This window comes from Corvus moneduloides, chromosome 2 (assembly GCF_009650955.1).
Source record: "Corvus moneduloides isolate bCorMon1 chromosome 2, bCorMon1.pri, whole genome shotgun sequence".
Taxonomy (NCBI): Eukaryota; Metazoa; Chordata; class Aves; order Passeriformes; family Corvidae; genus Corvus; species Corvus moneduloides.
Window position 1 is genome coordinate 63,985,647 of NC_045477.1, and position 18,905 is coordinate 64,004,551.

At 43.4% G+C, this 18,905-nt stretch overlaps 1 protein-coding gene across 1 annotated transcript; it reads left to right on the top strand.

Annotated features, from left to right (window-relative positions):
• The first annotated feature begins 3,932 nt into the window (after nucleotides 1-3,932).
• LOC116439865 (testis-specific gene A8 protein-like) lies at nucleotides 3,933-17,544 on the top strand. Its single transcript, XM_032099905.1, has 3 exons — nucleotides 3,933-3,989; nucleotides 7,351-7,854; nucleotides 17,413-17,544. The coding sequence occupies exons 1-3, from the start codon at nucleotides 3,933-3,935 to the stop codon at nucleotides 17,542-17,544; spliced, it is 693 nt and encodes a 230-aa protein (XP_031955796.1).
• Nucleotides 17,545-18,905: the final 1,361 nt, after the last annotated feature.

Sequence of the window (18,905 nt, forward strand, 5' to 3'; positions counted from 1 at the left end):
ACATATGCACAAAAGATTTCATGTAACTTTTGCTCAAACTGAATCCGAAAGCTCATTTCTGCAAAATTATTCTAACACTTTTCAGTGTTAACTTTATGTGCTGGTTTTAACACTAGCAGGAAATTAAACTCAAACCCCCCTTCCACTCTTCAATTTACTGAAAGTGCAAAGCTATGGAATAAGATACACATTATAACAGCAATATTAAAAAGAGAAGGTTTTTTACTCACAAAAAGGTGTTCACAACCAGTGAGGAAAAAAAGATGGTAGATGCTCCCCATAGCTCGTGTCCATGTGACTTCCCCAGACAAAAGCAATATGGCAACCATTCCCATGTGCCATACCAAATGACCACTGGGAACAAAGGCAAGATGGCTGGGGAGCTCCTGCAGTTAATGTTTACCACCCCCTACCCCATCCACCCAAGCTTGAAAAAATGACAAATGGTGAAAAAAAAAAAGCCCCAAAAGCTGGATAGACTGAGTCGAGTTGCACTGCTGCTCCACTGTGGCTCCAATCCGCACAGGTGCCTGTGCTGCCGCTTGTACTGCTCCGCTGCTCTGGAGGTTGTTCCCACAGGTCGCTGCCACTTTCCCACAGTTCTGCTGCCTTATTTTGACTTGTTTCAGCTTGGCTTGATGGGCTTGGCTGGGCTGGCATTGCCCTTGCTGGTCCTTTCACCGCAGCAGCCTCCGCACCAGCCCTGTCAGGTCAGCACAATTGTTGATTCACATTTTTGACGCTATCATTTCAGCATCACTTCCCAAAGCTGCATTCCAGAGAAAAAGGGAAGGGGATTGGCAGTATGGAAGAGGAATCGGGGTCCGCAGTGGCTGACCCTGACTCTCCCTGTGCTGGAGAGAGAGAGAGAGAGAGAGAGGAGTGCACTCATTTTCATCCTGAAATCACACCCTCTGGTGATGATTTGAGTGGTACAGAATAACAACTGAGACATGCCCACACCTGGTTAAGTTCCTCTCCCCTCTCTGCTACCAGAACACTCTACAATGGCACTGTGCCTTTAGAAGTTTTACAGTGCCGTGAAAAATAAATGAGATTTTTTTGACTAAGCAATCTGAATTGCAAATAACGTTCCAGTAGCAGAAAATAACTGTCATAGTGATGGAAAAGACAATAAGAATTAGTTATCTTCACATGTTACATGGATGGAGACATTACATTCCAAAATAACTGAGGATGTTAGCAGAATTCTTCCACAGGCACACAACAATGGTCTTTGAAATTTTGCTTCAAAAGATTGTATGAAACAGACCTCCATATGTTTTCAGTGCCATAATATTTTGTTGACTGTAGGGCAAAGATGGCTACAGAAACGGCACACGCATTTCTGATTTTACAGGAAGTTAACATCTTCACATTAGACAGAAGCTAAACAAAATACAATTTAATGCATTTTGGTTCCTCTCCAGGTGAAACTAAGTCTTCAAAAGAGTGAAAATGGAAGTTATATGTCTTTGATATTTTAAGATAATGAATACACCTAATATTGATGGGCATAGGTGAGACTATAGAATGTATAACGTCTTACAGCAAGTTTCAAAAAGTGCATTAAAAAATGGTGTTCTTCACATTACCTCACCATCTATCTAAGCAGGAAAGGTCATTGTAATCCTAAACTTTCTAGAGGAAACAGACTTCCCTTTATGTTCTTATTACAGCTTTTCTCCTTTCCACACACTGCAGATGAAAACAAATACTTTAAATTAACAAACCGACAATAAAAAAGGCCTGTTCAGAATGCTGCCTGCAGGTCTTTAAAATGATGAAAGCACTTTACATTATAAGATTTCTCTAATTTCTGAACATGGATCCCAGTTTGAGAGATTGAAAATCTCCCTGAAGTCTGAAGCACTTAAATAATTTAGATTAAATTTAAATTGTGCTATACTTTATAAGCCCAGAACCATAGTCACATCTTTATAGGAAAGCTTATAAAAATTTGAAATGCTCCAATAATTTTAAATCTTGTAGAAGCCTAGTACCTTCCAAATTAAAGTGCTAATAAAAAAATAGCACTGAAATTTAAATCTCTATATGCAGTGTAGAATGATTTAAAATTATTGAAGCCTTTCAATTTTTTATGAGCTCTCTATGTAGAAGTGAATCAAACAGCATATTTAGTACAATGGAAATAAGTTACAAAATAAACATAGAAAAACTGTCATCAACATAGCTGTGTAGTATGAGAACTTTTTCAGGGTGCCAAAGAAGCTTTGAAAGAACAACTGCATACTGAAAATTGAAGTAGATACAGCCTTCTGCTTAAAACATTTTCATTGGACTCAGGAGATACTTTAGGTTCTGATTTTGTGCAAGCTATTTAATGTCTTTAAATTTCCATTTTCCCCTTTCTTATTTAGGTAGCAAATTCATTGGGGCAAGAACTTCCTTTCTTTCTTTCTTTGTAACATATTCATGATTAAATGTGGTTATCTGCCATGTCAACATCTGTATCTATCCTAGTTATCCCAGTACTGCTTGATAGTCAGTGGAGAGAAATACATTATTCAAAGACTGTTCATATAATTGTAAACCTTTCAATAAGAAATAGATCCCATCCTGAAGAAGCCTATTAGTCTCCATCGACAGTAAGAGGAGCCTAAAGTCACTAATTTATCTACTGATTTCAGTATCTAAAGTTCAGGGAAATGCAGCCAACTTGTTATTATCTTGTCTGATTATTAAGACTTCCAGGCATTCCTGCAACACCTATTATTAATAGCTATAAAAATTTCAGATAGATAATCTTAAGTCTTCTGAATCTACAAGTGTTACGCAGTGAAATTTTTAGAAACAGTGAATATGCAAAGACCTCTCAGTAATATATTCATAGATACATTCCTGACATGAAAAGATGAAAGAAAATACGTGGGTCATTTGTATCTAATTACATGTTTTTTTCTTTCCATAATATTCACAGTAGAAAGAATTGAAGAAAGAGACATATCAGGTATTTTGTGCACTTTACATGTAAGGATGAATAATTTTCTTACAGAACTAATTATAGGAAAACCTGAAGAAAATCCAATGACTTCTACTGACCTCATTCAATCTGAGTTTCAGTAATAGACTGAGATTACTTTACTGGATGACAAAATCCTTCTGACAGAAGCTGAAGAAGACTTCAACATAGAGAACACAGGTTTTCACAACGCTGGAGCTCACCTCACATGGCAGGTATGAAACATGTCCTCCAACTCAATGTAAAAATCCATGGCAGGAAGTGGCTGACAGTGAAGAATCCCTGGAAATTCATTTCATGCTGAGTGTAACCTACTGCCTGCTGAAGAAATTCACTAAGGGTGGTAAGCCTTTAAAACTTGGAGTGGAAGGTGGTTATGATGCGGTGAGGTGCGGTGCACTGCAAGGCCATGGGTGCTGCTCTTCTGTGAACCAGCCATTTCTCCTCAGCTGCCAGACCCTGGGCCAGGAATCCCTTGCATGGAAGGGTGTAGCAATGGAGAACAAAGGCAACAGACCCCCTTGTACATCCAAAGAAGATGAGTTTATTTCCAAAAATAGCCCTTCTTTATACCCTTAATCTCAACTGAACACAACTGAAACCAAACCGAACTTAAAGGCAGAAGGGCACCCATTGGCTGGCACAGCTGCAGTGCTGCTGTCCACACATCTTACTACCCAATCACCTTCCTGCTCGTATGCCGTCCGCACGTTCCTCCAGCCAATCACAATCTCACTGCCATCACTCAACTGACTCCTCACTCGCAACGGCCTCTCACCCCTCACCCGACTTCCAACCATCCCGCCCACAGCTGGGCCTTTCCCACAGGGCCTTCTGGTGAGCGTAAGCCTCAAACATTTAAACAAATACAACCCCATGTTCCACAGAGGGGCTACAACAAACACAGCCAGGCACAGCGGCCTCCCCACAGATGTGGCCAGGCATTGCCATGGGGGGCAACTCCATGACACGTCAAGGGTGTGAGGGTGGCACAGTGCTGGAACAGGTTGCCCAGGGAGCTCGTGGGATCTCCCTCTCCAGAGACACTTAAAACCCATCTGGACACATTCCTGTGTCACCTACTCTAGGTAGCCCTGCCTTGGCAAGAGGGTTGGACTGGAGGATCTCCAGAAGTCCCTTCCAACCCTAACTCTTCTGTGACTCTATGAGAGTCACCTGTGCTCTCTGCTGCTCTACCCTCCTGGGAACAGTGCCAGAAAGTGTTTGAGTAAGCAGCTGATTTAAAGCTTTAGTCAGGGCTTCACAGAAGCACAGAAACATTTGGGATTAGAGGAGCCTCTTTTACTCTTTTTACCGTGGCTGGCCCAGCCCAGTCTCATCCATCAGGGCCTGGTGCCAGCAGGAAATGGTGCCTCCTCACTGGTTCAGGAAGGCCCTGTACCTCCTACTGTCGGAGGGTGGGGGGTATTCAGGAAGATGCCACCATGTGCATGGCCTCTTCTCATATTATTGTTGGTCCCTGCTTACCCACCCCACAGGCCCCTGAGTCCCAGGAGGCTGGGGGTACATGAGAGGTTGGGAGGGGGCTGTCCCCAGATAACTAAAGGAACATTCCATACCATATGGCATTATGCTCAGCACATAAAGCAGGGCAAAGAAGGAGGAAGGGAATGCAGTTGTTCCATTTTTACTTCCCAAGTCACAGTTAAATGCATTGGAGCCCTGCTTTCCTGGAGAAGGTTGAACACCTACTTGTCCATGGGAAATGGTGAGCAAATTCCTTGTTGCTTTGCTTGTGCACATGGCTTTTGCTTTACCTGTTAAACTCTGTCTCGAGTAATGAGTTTTCTAATTTTTTGTTTTTCCAGTTCTCTCCCCTACCCCACTGGTGGGGGTGCTAGTGAGTGAATGGCTGTGTGGAGCTTAGTTGCCACCTTGTGTTTTAACCATGACAAGTTACCACAGAAATATGGAACATAAAACCACCCATTGTAGACAGATGTTTTATTGTTCTTCTTTCAATTTATTACACAAACAATTTCAGGAAAAATACATTCATAATTGGAAAATTAAAATGACACTTTTGTGTGATAGAAGACAAGTAGTATTTTATGTGATTTGGCTTTGGGATTACAAGGCTACAGATTGGGCAAGATCATACATTTAGCAAATTTAATAAATCAAATCAATTGAACATTAGGGAATAAATTAGCACATCAAGAGTATTACACACTGTTACAAAGAAAAAAGTGTAAGCAATCACCTATATATGCATTTACACTTCAGCAAGAAGGACCCTGCAAGAAAGGAACCTCTTATTTTCTGTCATGTATGGATTTACCAGACATTTGCTGGTGATCACAATTTATTAGGTTAAAATAGGCTGCATAATTATGGTCAAATAGACCTCATATGTGTCCTATTAAATGCAACTTGGTCTTGGGATAGATAAGGAAGATCACGAAAAAGGAGAGTTGGTCGCCTTTTTTCCAAATATCTTTTTTAAACTTAAATCTAAGAAAATTTGATACTATATGCATAAAACATTTTTTTGAGTAGAATAAAAACTATTGCTCTTCCTTCACAGCTGAAAGTCCTTAACATACTAAGCTAGAGAAACATTTTCAGTGTGAGACTGTGTCTCTCAGTTTTTGGCCTAAATAACCTTTTTCATGATGCCGTCATAAGGGAGGCTACTTCAGCAAGAGGGGCTGACATGCCATGACTTCAGAATAAATTTTACTCTGAGTCTTAAGAATTGTCCTTTGAAATATAAGATTTGGAATAAGACCCAGTATACCAAAATTAAATGAGATTGATAAAATCAGACTTAGTTAAAACGACTATCTGCATAATGTAAGTATTTATACTCAAGAAGAAAAAAACGTCCTTTGAAGGCCATTACAAGGAGAATCTGCCAGCTTAAATTTAACTAAAGGGCAGAAAATTGCCATCTGGATACCTCAGTTTTCTCCTGCGTTGCAGGGTAGTGATTTAACTCTGAATTCAATTTTTTTTTTATCAGTTTGCTTTGCATGTAAAATGATTAGTAGCAGTACATTTTGCAAGTAACTTGGTCCACATATAATGTATTTATTCTTAATGCAGGTACTAGATGTGTAGGTACAAAAATGCTGTTAGTGAGGATCTTCTTGTTATTTTTCTAAGTCCGTGAGAGACTTTTCTCTCTCACAGAACAGGTAGCAGGGAATGTAAACAACCAAGCCACCTGCAACCCTGGAAAGTCTTGTTTATGGTATAGTAGAAAATATTTTGATAATGGATGTTTTAGGATTTTGGCCAATCACCCCCAAAGGGTGGCTGGTCCTTTGTCCAATTAGACTATGAAGAAAAAAGTCTATAAAAGAGTTTGTAAAATAATTAAATAAATCAATCTTGCTGCACAATTCCTGCCTGCTGGATCTTCTCCTCCTCCTCCTCCCTATAGCTGCGGGACATGGTGATATACCGTAGGAACCAGGCCTGCGGTAATATTTGGTGCTGCCCAACGTGATTTGACTCTCTGACGTGTCCTGCTGCTGCGAGCCAAGCCGAATTCCTGTAGAGGTGCGCTGTTCCTTTACCCCCCGGGACCGGGAGGTCCGACAGAACTGAGAAATGGCGAACAGCGGCTCACAGAACGACGCTGTCGTACTGGTCTGGAAAGGTGTGTTTAGCATATTGCACACCTCCATTCCTGAAAACTCAGTTCGGGAATTATTAGACTGGGCTACTTTAAAAGGGATTTCCATGGACAGAGATACTGCCCTGGACTTTGCCTTATGGCAAGAGCTCGGATGCACTATCCGACACGAGCTCCCGACTGGGGAGCCGGCAGCGTTAGAATTATACAAAACCTGGCGGTCGTTATTTATTCTGCTGACAGCCCTTGACTGTGATAGCAGGGCTGGCTCGCCTGTCTCGGTGATGAGTGACGGAGGAATGTCCGAGGGGGGCCCCGCTGACTGGGCTTCTGGGGCAAGTGATGGTGGATTTGGAATAACCCCCCCAGCTCCACAGGCAGAGCCTGCGCCGGCTCACCCTGCACAGTGGCAGGACTCCGCAGCCCCCAGGGACCCCGCGCCGCCAGAGGCGGGGGGGTCAGGGCAGAGGCAGGGCGCACAGCCTGCCTTGCCGTTCGGCTGGACGGCAGCCACGGCTTATCCAGGGCCGCAAATCAGCGGCTTAGCAACTTGGATGCCCAGAGAGCGTCCTAGTTCGGTTTTGTATGCACCTGGATCTAACTTAGCGGGCGCAGCGCCGGGCGTGCCCCCCCCGGGACTGCCTGGCTATGGTCCGCTGCCCTCCCTGGCACTGGACTGTTCTGCGCAGTCGCAGAACCGAACCATGGACCTTTTCATGCAGCATTTGCCCTTTCTGGCAGAGCTACGAAGCCTATCCCGTAGGATGGAGGACTTGCTCAGCCTGTTAGAGCGGCGAATGCCCGAGCCCGCGCCACAGGCGGCGCCAGCGCCGGCCGTGCTGTCCGCGCCACCCGCACCCCCCCGCCAGAAGCGGGAGACGCAGCTCCGAGCCGAGAAACGGCGTGGCCGGCGGCGAAACCGGGAACAGCGCTGCCGCGGGAAAACCCGGAAGCGGCAGTGGCTGCTGAGCGGCGGGCAGAGGTGGCGGCGCCGGAAGCGTCCGCAGAGAACGGACCAGCAGTGGCGCCGGGCGCGTCCGTGGAGCACCGGCCAGAGACGGTGGTGCTGAGCGCGCCTGGGGAGCGCGAAACAGCAGCGGAAGCGGTGACCGCGCCAAACGTGGCTGCTGTGCGGGAGACGGCCGCGGCGCCAGGCGCAGCCATAGCCCCAGAGTCGGCTGCAGCTTCAGTACCAGCTCGGTCGGATCTGGCCGAGACGGCCTCCCGTAAAGAAACTGCTGTACAAACTGCCGCGCAGCCGGCTGCAGTCTGTGCTGTCTGTTCTGGCTCTGGCGAACTTAGCCAAAGTGCCTCCCCTCCCCGTACATTTCTGTTCCCTCCCAGCACCCCAAAGTTGCCTTTGCCTGATGATTCCTCGTCAGGCAGTGAGGCAGATGAGGTTCTGGCCCCAGGTCGTCAGGCGGCTGTAGCCACGCGGCGAAGAAAAAGGCTGCGCCGGTCTCGCCCCTGGACCTTTCCGGACTGCACGGTAACAGTGCGTCCGATGCATCGTAATCGCTTCCTAGAGTCTCTTAAGGTGCAAGCGTTGGGGGAGGGTGACTGGAGGTTGTTAGAAATCCTTGGAATGCCAAATAGATCTGAGGATTCTGGGGGTAACCGGGGAGCTGTTACACTCCATCCGCAGGCTGTGCCAGAAGTTCAGGATGGTACTGGTTCCCCAAAAGAGATCCATGCTTTCCCAGTGTATAAGGCTCTCCCAGATTCAGGAGAGCATGACAAGCATGAGGTAATTGCTTGGAAAGTTGCCCAGGACCTCCAATCCAAGGTGGCACAATATGGACTAGGTTCTGCTGAGGTTATGCAGATAATAAGGGTGATAAATACAGATTTGCTTTCTCCATTTGATGTCAGACACTTAGGTCAAATTCTATTTCAACCTGTACAATTTACAGTTTTTGAAACAACCTGGAGAAAGCTGGCTGGCAAGACTGCATTAGCAAATTTGCAGCTCCCTGCTGCTGATTCTAGACAGACAGCAGGAGTGGATGCTTTGATGGGGACTGGTCCCTTCTCTGATCCCAGTCTTGGGATGCCCTCTAGCATCCTGCAGCAAGCTCAACAGGGCAGCCATGCAACCATAGAGTTGTCAGCACCCAGAAAGCGATATACTGAAATAGTTCAAGGGAAATCAGAGTCATTCCTTTCTTTTGTAGAGAAAGTCGCTGCTTCTCTCGAGAAGCAGGTTGAGGATGACGGGTTAAGACAGTTGTTGTTAAGGCAGTTAGTGAGAGATAACGCAAACGAGGAGTGCAGAAAAATCATAGGTGCCTTACCAGGGGATCCTGAGGTAACAGACATGGTCGAAGCCTGCGCTAAGGTGGGATCTGGGAACCAGAGAAGGTCTGCTTTGGCTGCGTTCCTGCAGCCTGTTCACGCATCTTCTAGTCGTGAACCAAAGCAACCAAAACAGGTGAAGAAACGGAAGCGGCCTAAGCCGAGTCAAAAAGAGAACACACCGATCCCCCAGTGCAAAAGGTGTGGCAGGCCAGGGCATTGCACGGGCTACTGTAGATCCCGGACTAATGCCGATGGTCAGCCTTTGTCGGGAAACTTCTGCCGGGGTGCAAGGAGGGGGAATTGCTCTCCGATGCAGTCTCTCCCCCAGAGAGTGGCACAGGTACAGGCACAGGCCTACCCAGCCACGCTAGAGACGGCACCCAGGGATCAGACGGCACCCACGGATCAGACGGGTTTGACGTCCACACCGCAGCCCCAGTCGTCTTAGACTCTAGCGGTATTTATAAGGTTCCCTTGGATGCATATGGACCCTTATCCCAGGGATCCAGTGCGATGCTGGGGGGAAAACCTGATGTTGCCCATCAAGGAATCTTAGTGCACTCAGGAGTTATTGATGCTGACTTTAAAGGTCAGATTTGCGCTATGGTCTCCACGCAAAAACCCCCTGTAACTATTCCTGAAAAGACCTGCCTTGCTAAATTAGTGCCTTTTAAGTCTTGTGTCCCCAGGATAGAGCAACAAACTCACGAAGATAACGGCAGTGGATCTACGGGACTTCCGCAGGCCTTCTGGACTGCAGACATCTCTGACCAAAGGCCACAGATGACATGTACCCTGATCCTGCCGAACGCCCATCCGCCCCGGACTCAGCTTCGAGGTTTGATTGATACGGGTGCTGATGTAACTATCATCTCCTTCTCTGCATGGCCTCCCTCATGGCCTTTAGCTCCAGTGGGATCGGCCATCGCAGGATTAGGAGGATCCACACAGAGCTATTTAAGCGAACAGCCTGTGATGGTGAAGGATTCAGAGGGGCACACAGCTACAATTAGGCCTTATGTTGCTACCACTTCCCTTAACCTTTGCGGGCGGGATGTGTTGGCAGCTTGGGGCGTACGGATTGGGACAAATTTTTAGCAGGGGTCACTGTGTGTAAGGGCGCACAGCATCCTACACTGCCTTTGCGGTGGTTGACTGACACACCAGTCTTTGAGCCGCAGTGGCCCCTACCAAAAGAGAAGTTAGACGCCCTTCATCAGCTGGTTCAGGAACAGTTACAACAGGGGCACCTTGAACCTCCTACTAGCCCCCGGAACACTCCTGTTTTCGTAATTAAGAAGAAATCAGGGAAATGGAGGTTATTGCAGGACCTCCAGAAAGTTAATGCAGTAATGGAAGGTATGGGGGCATTGCAGCCTGGCATGCCCTCTCCCACCATGATTCCTACGGGGTGAGACATCCTGATCATTGATTTAAAGGATTGTTTTTTCACAATTCCTTTGCATCCTGATGACAAACCAAAATTTGCCTTTACTGTGCCTGCCATTAACAATGCTGAACCTGCTAAGAGATACCAATGGAAGGTCCTCCCTCAAGGGATGAGGAACAGCCCAATTATCGGTCAGTGGTATGTTGCCCAAGCTTTAGCCGGAGTTCGCAAGCAGTTTCCTGATGCACGCTGCTACCACTACATGGATGATATCCTGGTGGCAGCGTCCACTCGGGACGAGCTGCTGAGAATACAGCCTCAGCTGCTCGCTGCTCTGCATGCCTATGGATTAGAGGTAGCTCCGGAGGAAGTTCAACAGCATCCTCCTTGGAAATATTTAGGAGTGAAAATTTTGGACCAAACTATCCAACGCCAAGAGGTGCAATTCCCGGATTCGATTAAAACCTTGAATGATGCTCAAAAGCTGTTGGGTGTCATCAATTGGTTACGACCTTATTTAGGTCTAACTGCAGAGCAGCTTTCCCCTCTTTTTAATATATTAAAAGGGGACCCTGGTCTGAATTCACCTCGGGAGTTGACTCCGGAAGCACGGCAAGCGCTGCAGGAGGTCCAACGGGCTGTTTCCGCTTGTCAGGTTTATTGAGTGGATCCCTCCATTGCTATCACTGTTTTCATTACTATTCCAGACCTCCATCCTACAGGTATCATTGGCCAGTGGAATGCACAATGGCCTGATCCTTTGCATATCCTAGAATGGGTCTTTTTGCCTCACCAGCCAAAAAGGACGGTGACCACAGTGTTTGAATTGGTCGCTTCTCTGATAATCAAATGCCGTCAACGGTGTTTGCAACTGATGGCTGCGGATCCTGCAGTAATTGTCATTCCAATCTCAAAGGAATACTTTGAGTGGAGCCTCATCCATAGTGCTCCTTTACAAAGCGCGCTGCAAAACTTTTCAGGGCAGATCACTTACCATCTGCCCAGCCATAAATTACTGCAGCTGGCAAAATCGACCGTACTTTCCTTGCGGCCGAGAAATAGCCGAGTGCCGGTGCAAGGGCCCACCGTCTTTACGGATGGTTCAGGGAAAACTGGGAAAACCATTGTTACCTGGAAGGAAGGATCGGAATGGCAGGTGCTGAAGGAACACGAGTCAGGCTCTGCTCAGTTAGTTGAATTAAGGGCTGTTACCATGGCTTTTCAGCGATTCTCACAGGAACCTTTGAATTTGGTTACTGACTCTGCTTATGTAGCAGATATAACCCAACGCTTAGATTGTTCACTTCTGAAGGAGGTGAACAATGCGGCTCTGTTTTCGCTGTTGCAAACCTTGTGGTCTGCAATTCAGGCTCGAGTGTATCCGTATTACATTCTGCACATTCGAAGCCACACCAATTTACCAGGGTTTCTAACAGAAGGCAATAGCAGGGCTGACATGCTGGCCAACCCTGCGTGGGTAGGGCCTCAGCCTGACAAAATTGCACAAGCCAAGGCATCGCACGGTTTCTTCCATCAAAGTGCACATACCCTGCAGAAGCAGTTCCATTTAACGCCAACCGAGGCACGCGACATTGTCAGCGCTTGTGCTGACTGTCACGGACTCGCTGCGCCTTTGCCAGCAGGGGTAAACCCCAGAGGGCTAAAAGCCTTGCAGATTTGGCAAACGGATGTAACTCACATCCCAGAATTTGGTCAGCTGAAATATGTGCACGTGTCTATTGACACTTTCTCCTCGGCTATGTGGGCTACTGCTCACACTGGAAAGAAGGGCCGTGATGTCATTGCCCATTGGAAATTGGCTTTCTCAGTCCTGGGCGTGCCAGCTTCTGTGAAAACCGATAATGGTCCTGCCTACGCCTCGGAGAAGACGCGGCAGTTTTTACACCTATGGGGTGTAGACCATACCTTTGGTATCCCACATTCTCCTACTGGCCAAGCCATTGTTGAACGTGCTCATGGTACCTTGAAGCGTGTTTTGGACAAACAGAAAAGGGGAATGCATGGAGAAACCCCACAGAGCCGACTAGCAAAAGCTTTGTATACAATTAATCACCTTACAGTACCACAAACTTCAAATAATCCTGTTATTCTGAATCATTTTCTCTCATTGCAGTCTGCAGGCGACAGACAGCTGCCCCGGGCAAAAGTCTGGGTACGGAATTTCCTCACTAACCAGTGGGAAGGCCCTCATGAGCTTATCGTTTGGGGTCGTGGGTATGCTTGCGTTTCCACAGATACTGGGATACGGTGGCTACCTTCAAAATGCGTTCGCCCTGACCTACGGCACCAGAGGCAGAACAGGCAACCTCCAAATGATGACCAGAATGCCAACCATCCAAATGGCGACCAGAATGTAGATCATCAGCCTAATGACTCTTCTGATGATGACCAGGATGTCGACCATCAGGCAGATGGTCCTTCTACAAGCAGAGACTGGGATGGTCCTTCCACAAGCAGAGACTGAATTTTGAATTTCTTGTTATGGAGTCAGATAGTTAAAGCCTTAAGGACATTTAGAATTAATAACTGATGTAGATTTCTATTTAGGATTAATAGTAGGGTTGTTATCTTATAAAACAAAAAGGGGGAATTGTAGGTACAAAAATGCTGTTAGTGAGGATCTTCTTGTTATTTTCTAAGTCCGTGAGAGACTTTTCTCTCTCACAGAACAGGTAGCAGGGAATGTAAACAACCAAGCCACCTGCAACCTTGGAAAGTCTTGTTTATGGTATAGTAGAAAATATTTTGATAATGGATGTTTTAGGATTTTGGCCAATCGCCCCCAAAGGGTGGCTGGTCCTTTGTCCAATTAGACTATGAAGAAAAAAGTCTATAAAAGAGTTTGTAAAATAATTAAATAAATCAGTCTTGCTGCACAGTTCCTGCCTGCTGGATCTTCTCCTCCTCCTCCTCCCTATAGCTGCGGGACACGGTGATATACCGTAGGAACCAGGCCTGCGGTAATACTAGATGCAGTGTAAAGCAGCAAACTGGTCAAGTTAAAGCAATCTTACAGAACACAGCACACATTCTAAACAAAAGTCACAGAAGTGGAAAACTAGGATATAGGGGAATTTTAATTAAAAAAAAAGGTGTCTGGATCATTCAGCTGCTATAAAATTAGTTACAAATAAGCAGGTATTTTTACAATCTAAAGTCTAGATTTCAGCTCTTTAAGTCCCACCTGAAATTTCTCACAAGGTTCTTCAATCCTGTTGTTGATGTAGACAAAAAGGTGAAAGTGAGAAAACTTTTCAAACCAATGAAAACCAGATAATTTTTACCTGCTGGTCTATTATCACACAAGGCAAGATTAGGAATTTTAAAATGTTAAGATCTCTCATCAGTTTCTTTATCAGAATTTTGTACTTGTCTGGTCATCATTCCCTCTGAGGACGAGGACTTGTTAAATGCAACTAGCTTTGCTTGTTTCTCTCAGTGATCAAAGACATTTGTCCTTTGAGTCAAACCACTCAGATTCAGTTCTGTCACTGTGTTGTTTCTGGCTGGAATACCTTTAATTTTCATCACAGATGTCCCTATGATGCTGTATTTTGTATTTGTAATGAGCATGGTGTTGATAGCATACCAATATTTTAGCTTTTGCTGAGCAGTGCTTACATAACATCAAGGCCAGGACAGCTGATCCCAACTGATCAACAGGATATTCCATACCATATGGCATCACGCTCAGCATATAAAGCTGGGGGAAGAAGCAGGAGGAAGAGGAGGGATGATGTTTGTCTTCCCAAGTCACCGTTATGCCTGATGGAGCCCTGCTTGCCTGGGGATGGCTGAACACCTGCCTGCCAATGGGATGTGGTGAATTAATTCCTTGTTTTGTTTTCCTTGTGTGCAGGACTTTTAATTTAGCTTTTAAACTGTCTTTATCTCAACCCATGAGTTTTCTCACTTTCACCTTACTAATTTTCTCCCCATCCCACAGTGGAGGAGTGAGCAAGGGTCTAAGTGGGACTGTGCTGCTTCCTGGGGTTAAACCACAAAACTGTCCTTTTTCAATTCTTACCTGATAAGACTGGCTGGTCAGTCATCTTTACCTATCTGCTTTTATTAAAGTTCATCTTCTAGGAAATTAAAGTGGATTAATCAGGTATAGTCATATGACTATCAGTACGTACTATCAGCCCCAAAAGCAAGCTGAAACACAGTATTTTTAACATGGTGCTTTCTACATTTTTCAGTACGAAATGAATACTGAGGACATTGTATTTCTTTAAAATGTTCAAATTAGCCCCTTTTTCTGCTCAGAGTGTAATCTTGACACAGAACATTGTAAACAAGATGTATATTGCTCATAATTTCTGTATATGTTTTTCTCAAACAAATGCACTTGGGGTCTTTAACAAAAATGCCTATGAGTAGCATGGGATGAGAAGAGATATACAAATATTTTTGTGAATTAAATGTATTCAGTTAGCTCCACTACTATTTATGGCAGTCCTACTTTTCATTCTCCACAAGCATTCAGACATTTAATCAGAATTTTAATAAAGGAACTCTTTCAAGTCTCATGCTGCTAAAATGTTTCAGAGCAATGCAATGCCCATAATGCCCACATGCTGATCAGTTCTTTTTCTGAAGTGTCCGTATTAAATAAAACTATTTGGCACATTTCAAAACACATTTTCAAATGTTCATAGGTATCCTGCGGCACCAAGGAAAATATGATACTGCACTTGCTGAGCTGCTAAGTTGCCATTGAATCTCATTTTATTGTTCCAACAGCCGGTGACTTTAAAAGCCACAAACTTTAAAATTACTAGAAGTACAACTGAAAGGCATAATTGTGTTTTATCCTGTGTATGTATGTAGACACTGTCAAGGAGTATTTCTTAAGAATTAAATCTGACTTGTACAGATGCAAGCAAGGACAGATTTTTTTGTTGTTGTTGTTAAAATTACTTCAGCTTCATTAGCAACGCATAAGATGCTAGAGAAAAAATTAAAGGAAAATTATGTTATTTCATTTTTCATTTATGTTCTGCATACTGAATTTTTTTCTGCTTCTACAGGTAAATATCAAAACTATAACATCTACAACATGAGGTATTTTAGTCAATGTTTGCTAAAGCCATAGGGAAATCTAAAATCTTCTTTTCCATCTTTTTTGACATGAAAAATGTTTTTGCAAATATGGAATTATAGATAATGCAAGTGAGAGTAAATTAATGTTTCATTCCAGTTTTCTAATGCTTTAAAACAAGTTCAAGCTTCCAGAATCCATACTGCAATAATTTTACATATACATATATCATAGAATATTCTGAGTTGGAAAGAAACCACAAGGATTATTGAGTCAGCTCCTGGCCCTACACAGGACAGCCCCAGGAATCACACCTTGTGACTGAGAGCATTGTCCAAATGCTTCTTAAACTCTGTCAAGCTTGGTGCTGTGACCACTTTCCCTGGGGAGCCTGTTCCAGTGCCCAACCATCCTCTGAGTGAAGAATTTTTTCCTAACATCTGACCTAAACCTCCCCTGAAGCAACTTCAGGCCATTCCCTTGAGTCCTGTCACTGGGCACCAGAGAGAAGAGATCTCTGCCCCTCCTCTTCTCACAAGGAAGTTGCAGACTGCAATGAAGTCTCCCCTCAGTCTTCTCCAGGCTGAATAGACCAAATGACTTCAGCTGCTTCTCATATGGCTTCCCCTCAAGGAACTTCACCATCTTTGTTACCCTCCTTTGGACACTCTCTTGCAGCTCACTGTCTTTCTTATATTGTGGTGCCCAAAACTGCACACAGGACTTGAGGTACTGCCACACCAGTGCAGAGCAAAGCAAATCTCCTCCCTCAACACACACACACATGCACACGCACATGGACGTATTTATAGAACAAAAAAAACTAAGCAAAATCATGCCTTTCTACCATATTTAAGTCAGTTTTACCCTGGTGTATGTCTAGCAAAAGTTGCCATCAAATCTATATAATCACTCTAGATGTATGGTAGTGAAGGATCAGACCTCACCTTTTTCATTCAAATCCTGACTTCATTTTATATGAAACTCAGGCTTGCTTTAATACTCAGATCTCTGTCTTTGTACAAAATGAAGACATTTCACAAGCTCAGCATAACTGCAATTTCTGCAGAAATCTGGATATATGCCAGTGTTAAGTGGTATTGAATCAGCAAAAATGTCTGAAGAATTGTGAACAAATTTGTCAAGAGATAACAGTCATAATCCTAGCTTAAATTTAGGGTCACAGCTGCTCTGTATTACCAGCAGAGTAGAAAGTGAAAGGAAGCCAAGGCACATGTCCACTTGTCAAGCAATAAGTACTTGAAATGTTGTCTCACTTGCATATGTGTTTTATATGTATACACTTTTATAAATGTAAAGAGGTATTTTCTAATTTCATCTTATCCCTTCGTTGTCTTTTTGTTAGATATCAGTCCTCATAACTCTACTCTGGAAAGAAACTGTTACAGGAGTGTCTTTGCCTGCTGGCAATAGATTTATGATGCTTCTAGCTGGTGTTAATTATTTTTATGAATAAGGAAACAAAAAGCTGTGAGATGGGGTAGATGAACTCAGTAGAATGAAGAAGAGTAGGATAGTCAATGAAAGGCTATACTGGCAAAGATCCCTGGTCATCTATCTGCATAATTAAAAATATCTCACGTATTTAATTGTAGTCAGCCCAGTATTCCATCATTATCTAGAGATGCCCTTCTAGGCATACTGACGGTCATAGAAATCTTGGACACTGCTGAACAAGGGGGCCCCTACCTCATCATTAAATCCTGTTAAGAACAACAAATCAGATATTCCTACAAGTTTCTTCTGTTCGGTGGATTCACCAATCATTCTTAGAAAATATTGGTTGTAGAGCATGGTCAGTATTTTCCACTGACTTGACTGCAGGAACCATATTAAAGTCTACTTTCTGCTTGAAAAAAATAGAGTATTTTAGTGTTTTGCATTCCATGTTATCATGGGAACTTGAAATAATGAAATTCATCTCTACTGCTCGAAAATATTTATAGTTAGTGAAAAGTTATGTGTACTTTTGGGTGTTATGCATCTCATCATAAGATAAACATCAAAAATATTGATCTGTAAATGTCTATTTTTTTCTTCCTTGTAAAAAGTCCAAAAAAAGACGTTTTAGTGATGATAGTGGTGTGCATTCTGATTGTTTGAATATGGGAATTCAGGAATCTAAAAATGCTTCATCTTCTTATACTGGAACACTGGACTCACAGACAAGGGAAGAAGAGTGAACTCTGACTATGTAGCCCAGTGATCACATCAGTCTGGGAGCTGGGAGTCCTGTTTGATTTTTTTTTCTTTCTTTTCAGTGATTAAGATAAAAATAACCCTTTAAGGAAAGACCTGAAGGCATGTCACTCTTCCTCTTGGCTATATTGTATTAGAGACACTAAGCATTTTAAGGTGCCATTTCTGTATCTTTATTATGAGACAGTCTCAGATTTTGAAAGTGTTTGTACACTTCCATAAAAGTTGATATAGCTGACCGTCATTGTATAAATAAGGATCCATTTTTAAAAGCTATTTCTTTAGTGCCTAAATAAAGGATAAATCATCTGCATTCTCCTGAAATACTTCAGAAGTTCCTAAATTTTTCTGAAACCTGTTCTTCAGTTATTAAATATAAGTGCCCTAAGTGATTGCTAAAGCTGTTTCTTCTAGTAAATAAATTAATTTATTAAATATAGAGAATTGCATTTCTTATGCAGTTTTACACAAACCTCTTCCAATTTTCATGATACTACAATTGATTTCTTTGCTATTATAGATGAAGAATGTATTAAAGATACAAGTGCAGAGAAACAGATCAAAGTTCACATTTGGTCGTGATAGCTTTTTCTGATGGATCTTTGTACACCTAATTGGAGTCTATGAATAACCAGGTGCTTTTGAGTAAAGATTGCATATAAGTGTGAAGAAGCTGAATTAGCTTTTTTTTTCTTTCTACAATTTTAAAGTTTTTTGTGGTTTAAAGGTTAGGTTATTTTTTGCTGTAATAATTATTTCCTTATCTAACAATAAAAAAGTAGTGCTTTGTAATACAATATTGGCAAAGGTAACTAGCCAACCCAAAAATTGGATGGTTTTTTTGTGATTTTTTTTTTCTCTCTATTACTCTTTTGGACTATATCTGATTAATTAACTCCTGAAAAAGGAGTCTTAAGTACCAGTGATCATAGTCATTTTGGCAAAATAGAGAAAAAATGAAAAATCCTGACTTGCTGAAGATACTGGCTGATTTATGTTTTGCTTCAGTCTATTTGGAGAACCTTTGGATGTGAGTTAAAAATAATAGAGGTAAAAGGTTTATTTTTTTATTACATTTTTCAAGGGCCTCCATAGTTTGTAGCTGAACTGAATGGTCACATGCTACTGAGGGTCATTCCAACGAGGATGCCCTAGCTGGAAATTTTTTGTGTCTATTCATGGTTTGCACACATATGACATTTCCTGATAACCTTCCACGTCTCCATATTGCACTGTAAATTGCATCGGGTATCTTGGGCAGAGTTCCAGTCCTACACGTCCATTTGTAACTTCTAGCATTCACCCCAACCCCGTATGAACCATGCAAACTTCATAACTTGTCACT

Excerpts from the sequence above, each read along its gene's own strand:
- LOC116439865 (XM_032099905.1), top strand. The coding sequence starts at position 3,933 with ATGGGGGGCAACTCCATGACACGTCAAGGGTGTGAGGGTGGCACAGTG. Across the intron at positions 3,990-7,350 it reads GTGGCACAGTGCTGGAACAG|GATGGAGGACTTGCTCAGCC; the intron begins GTTGCCCAGGGA and ends CCTATCCCGTAG. Across the intron at positions 7,855-17,412 it reads CTGCCGCGCAGCCGGCTGCA|TCCAAAAAAAGACGTTTTAG; the intron begins GTCTGTGCTGTC and ends CCTTGTAAAAAG.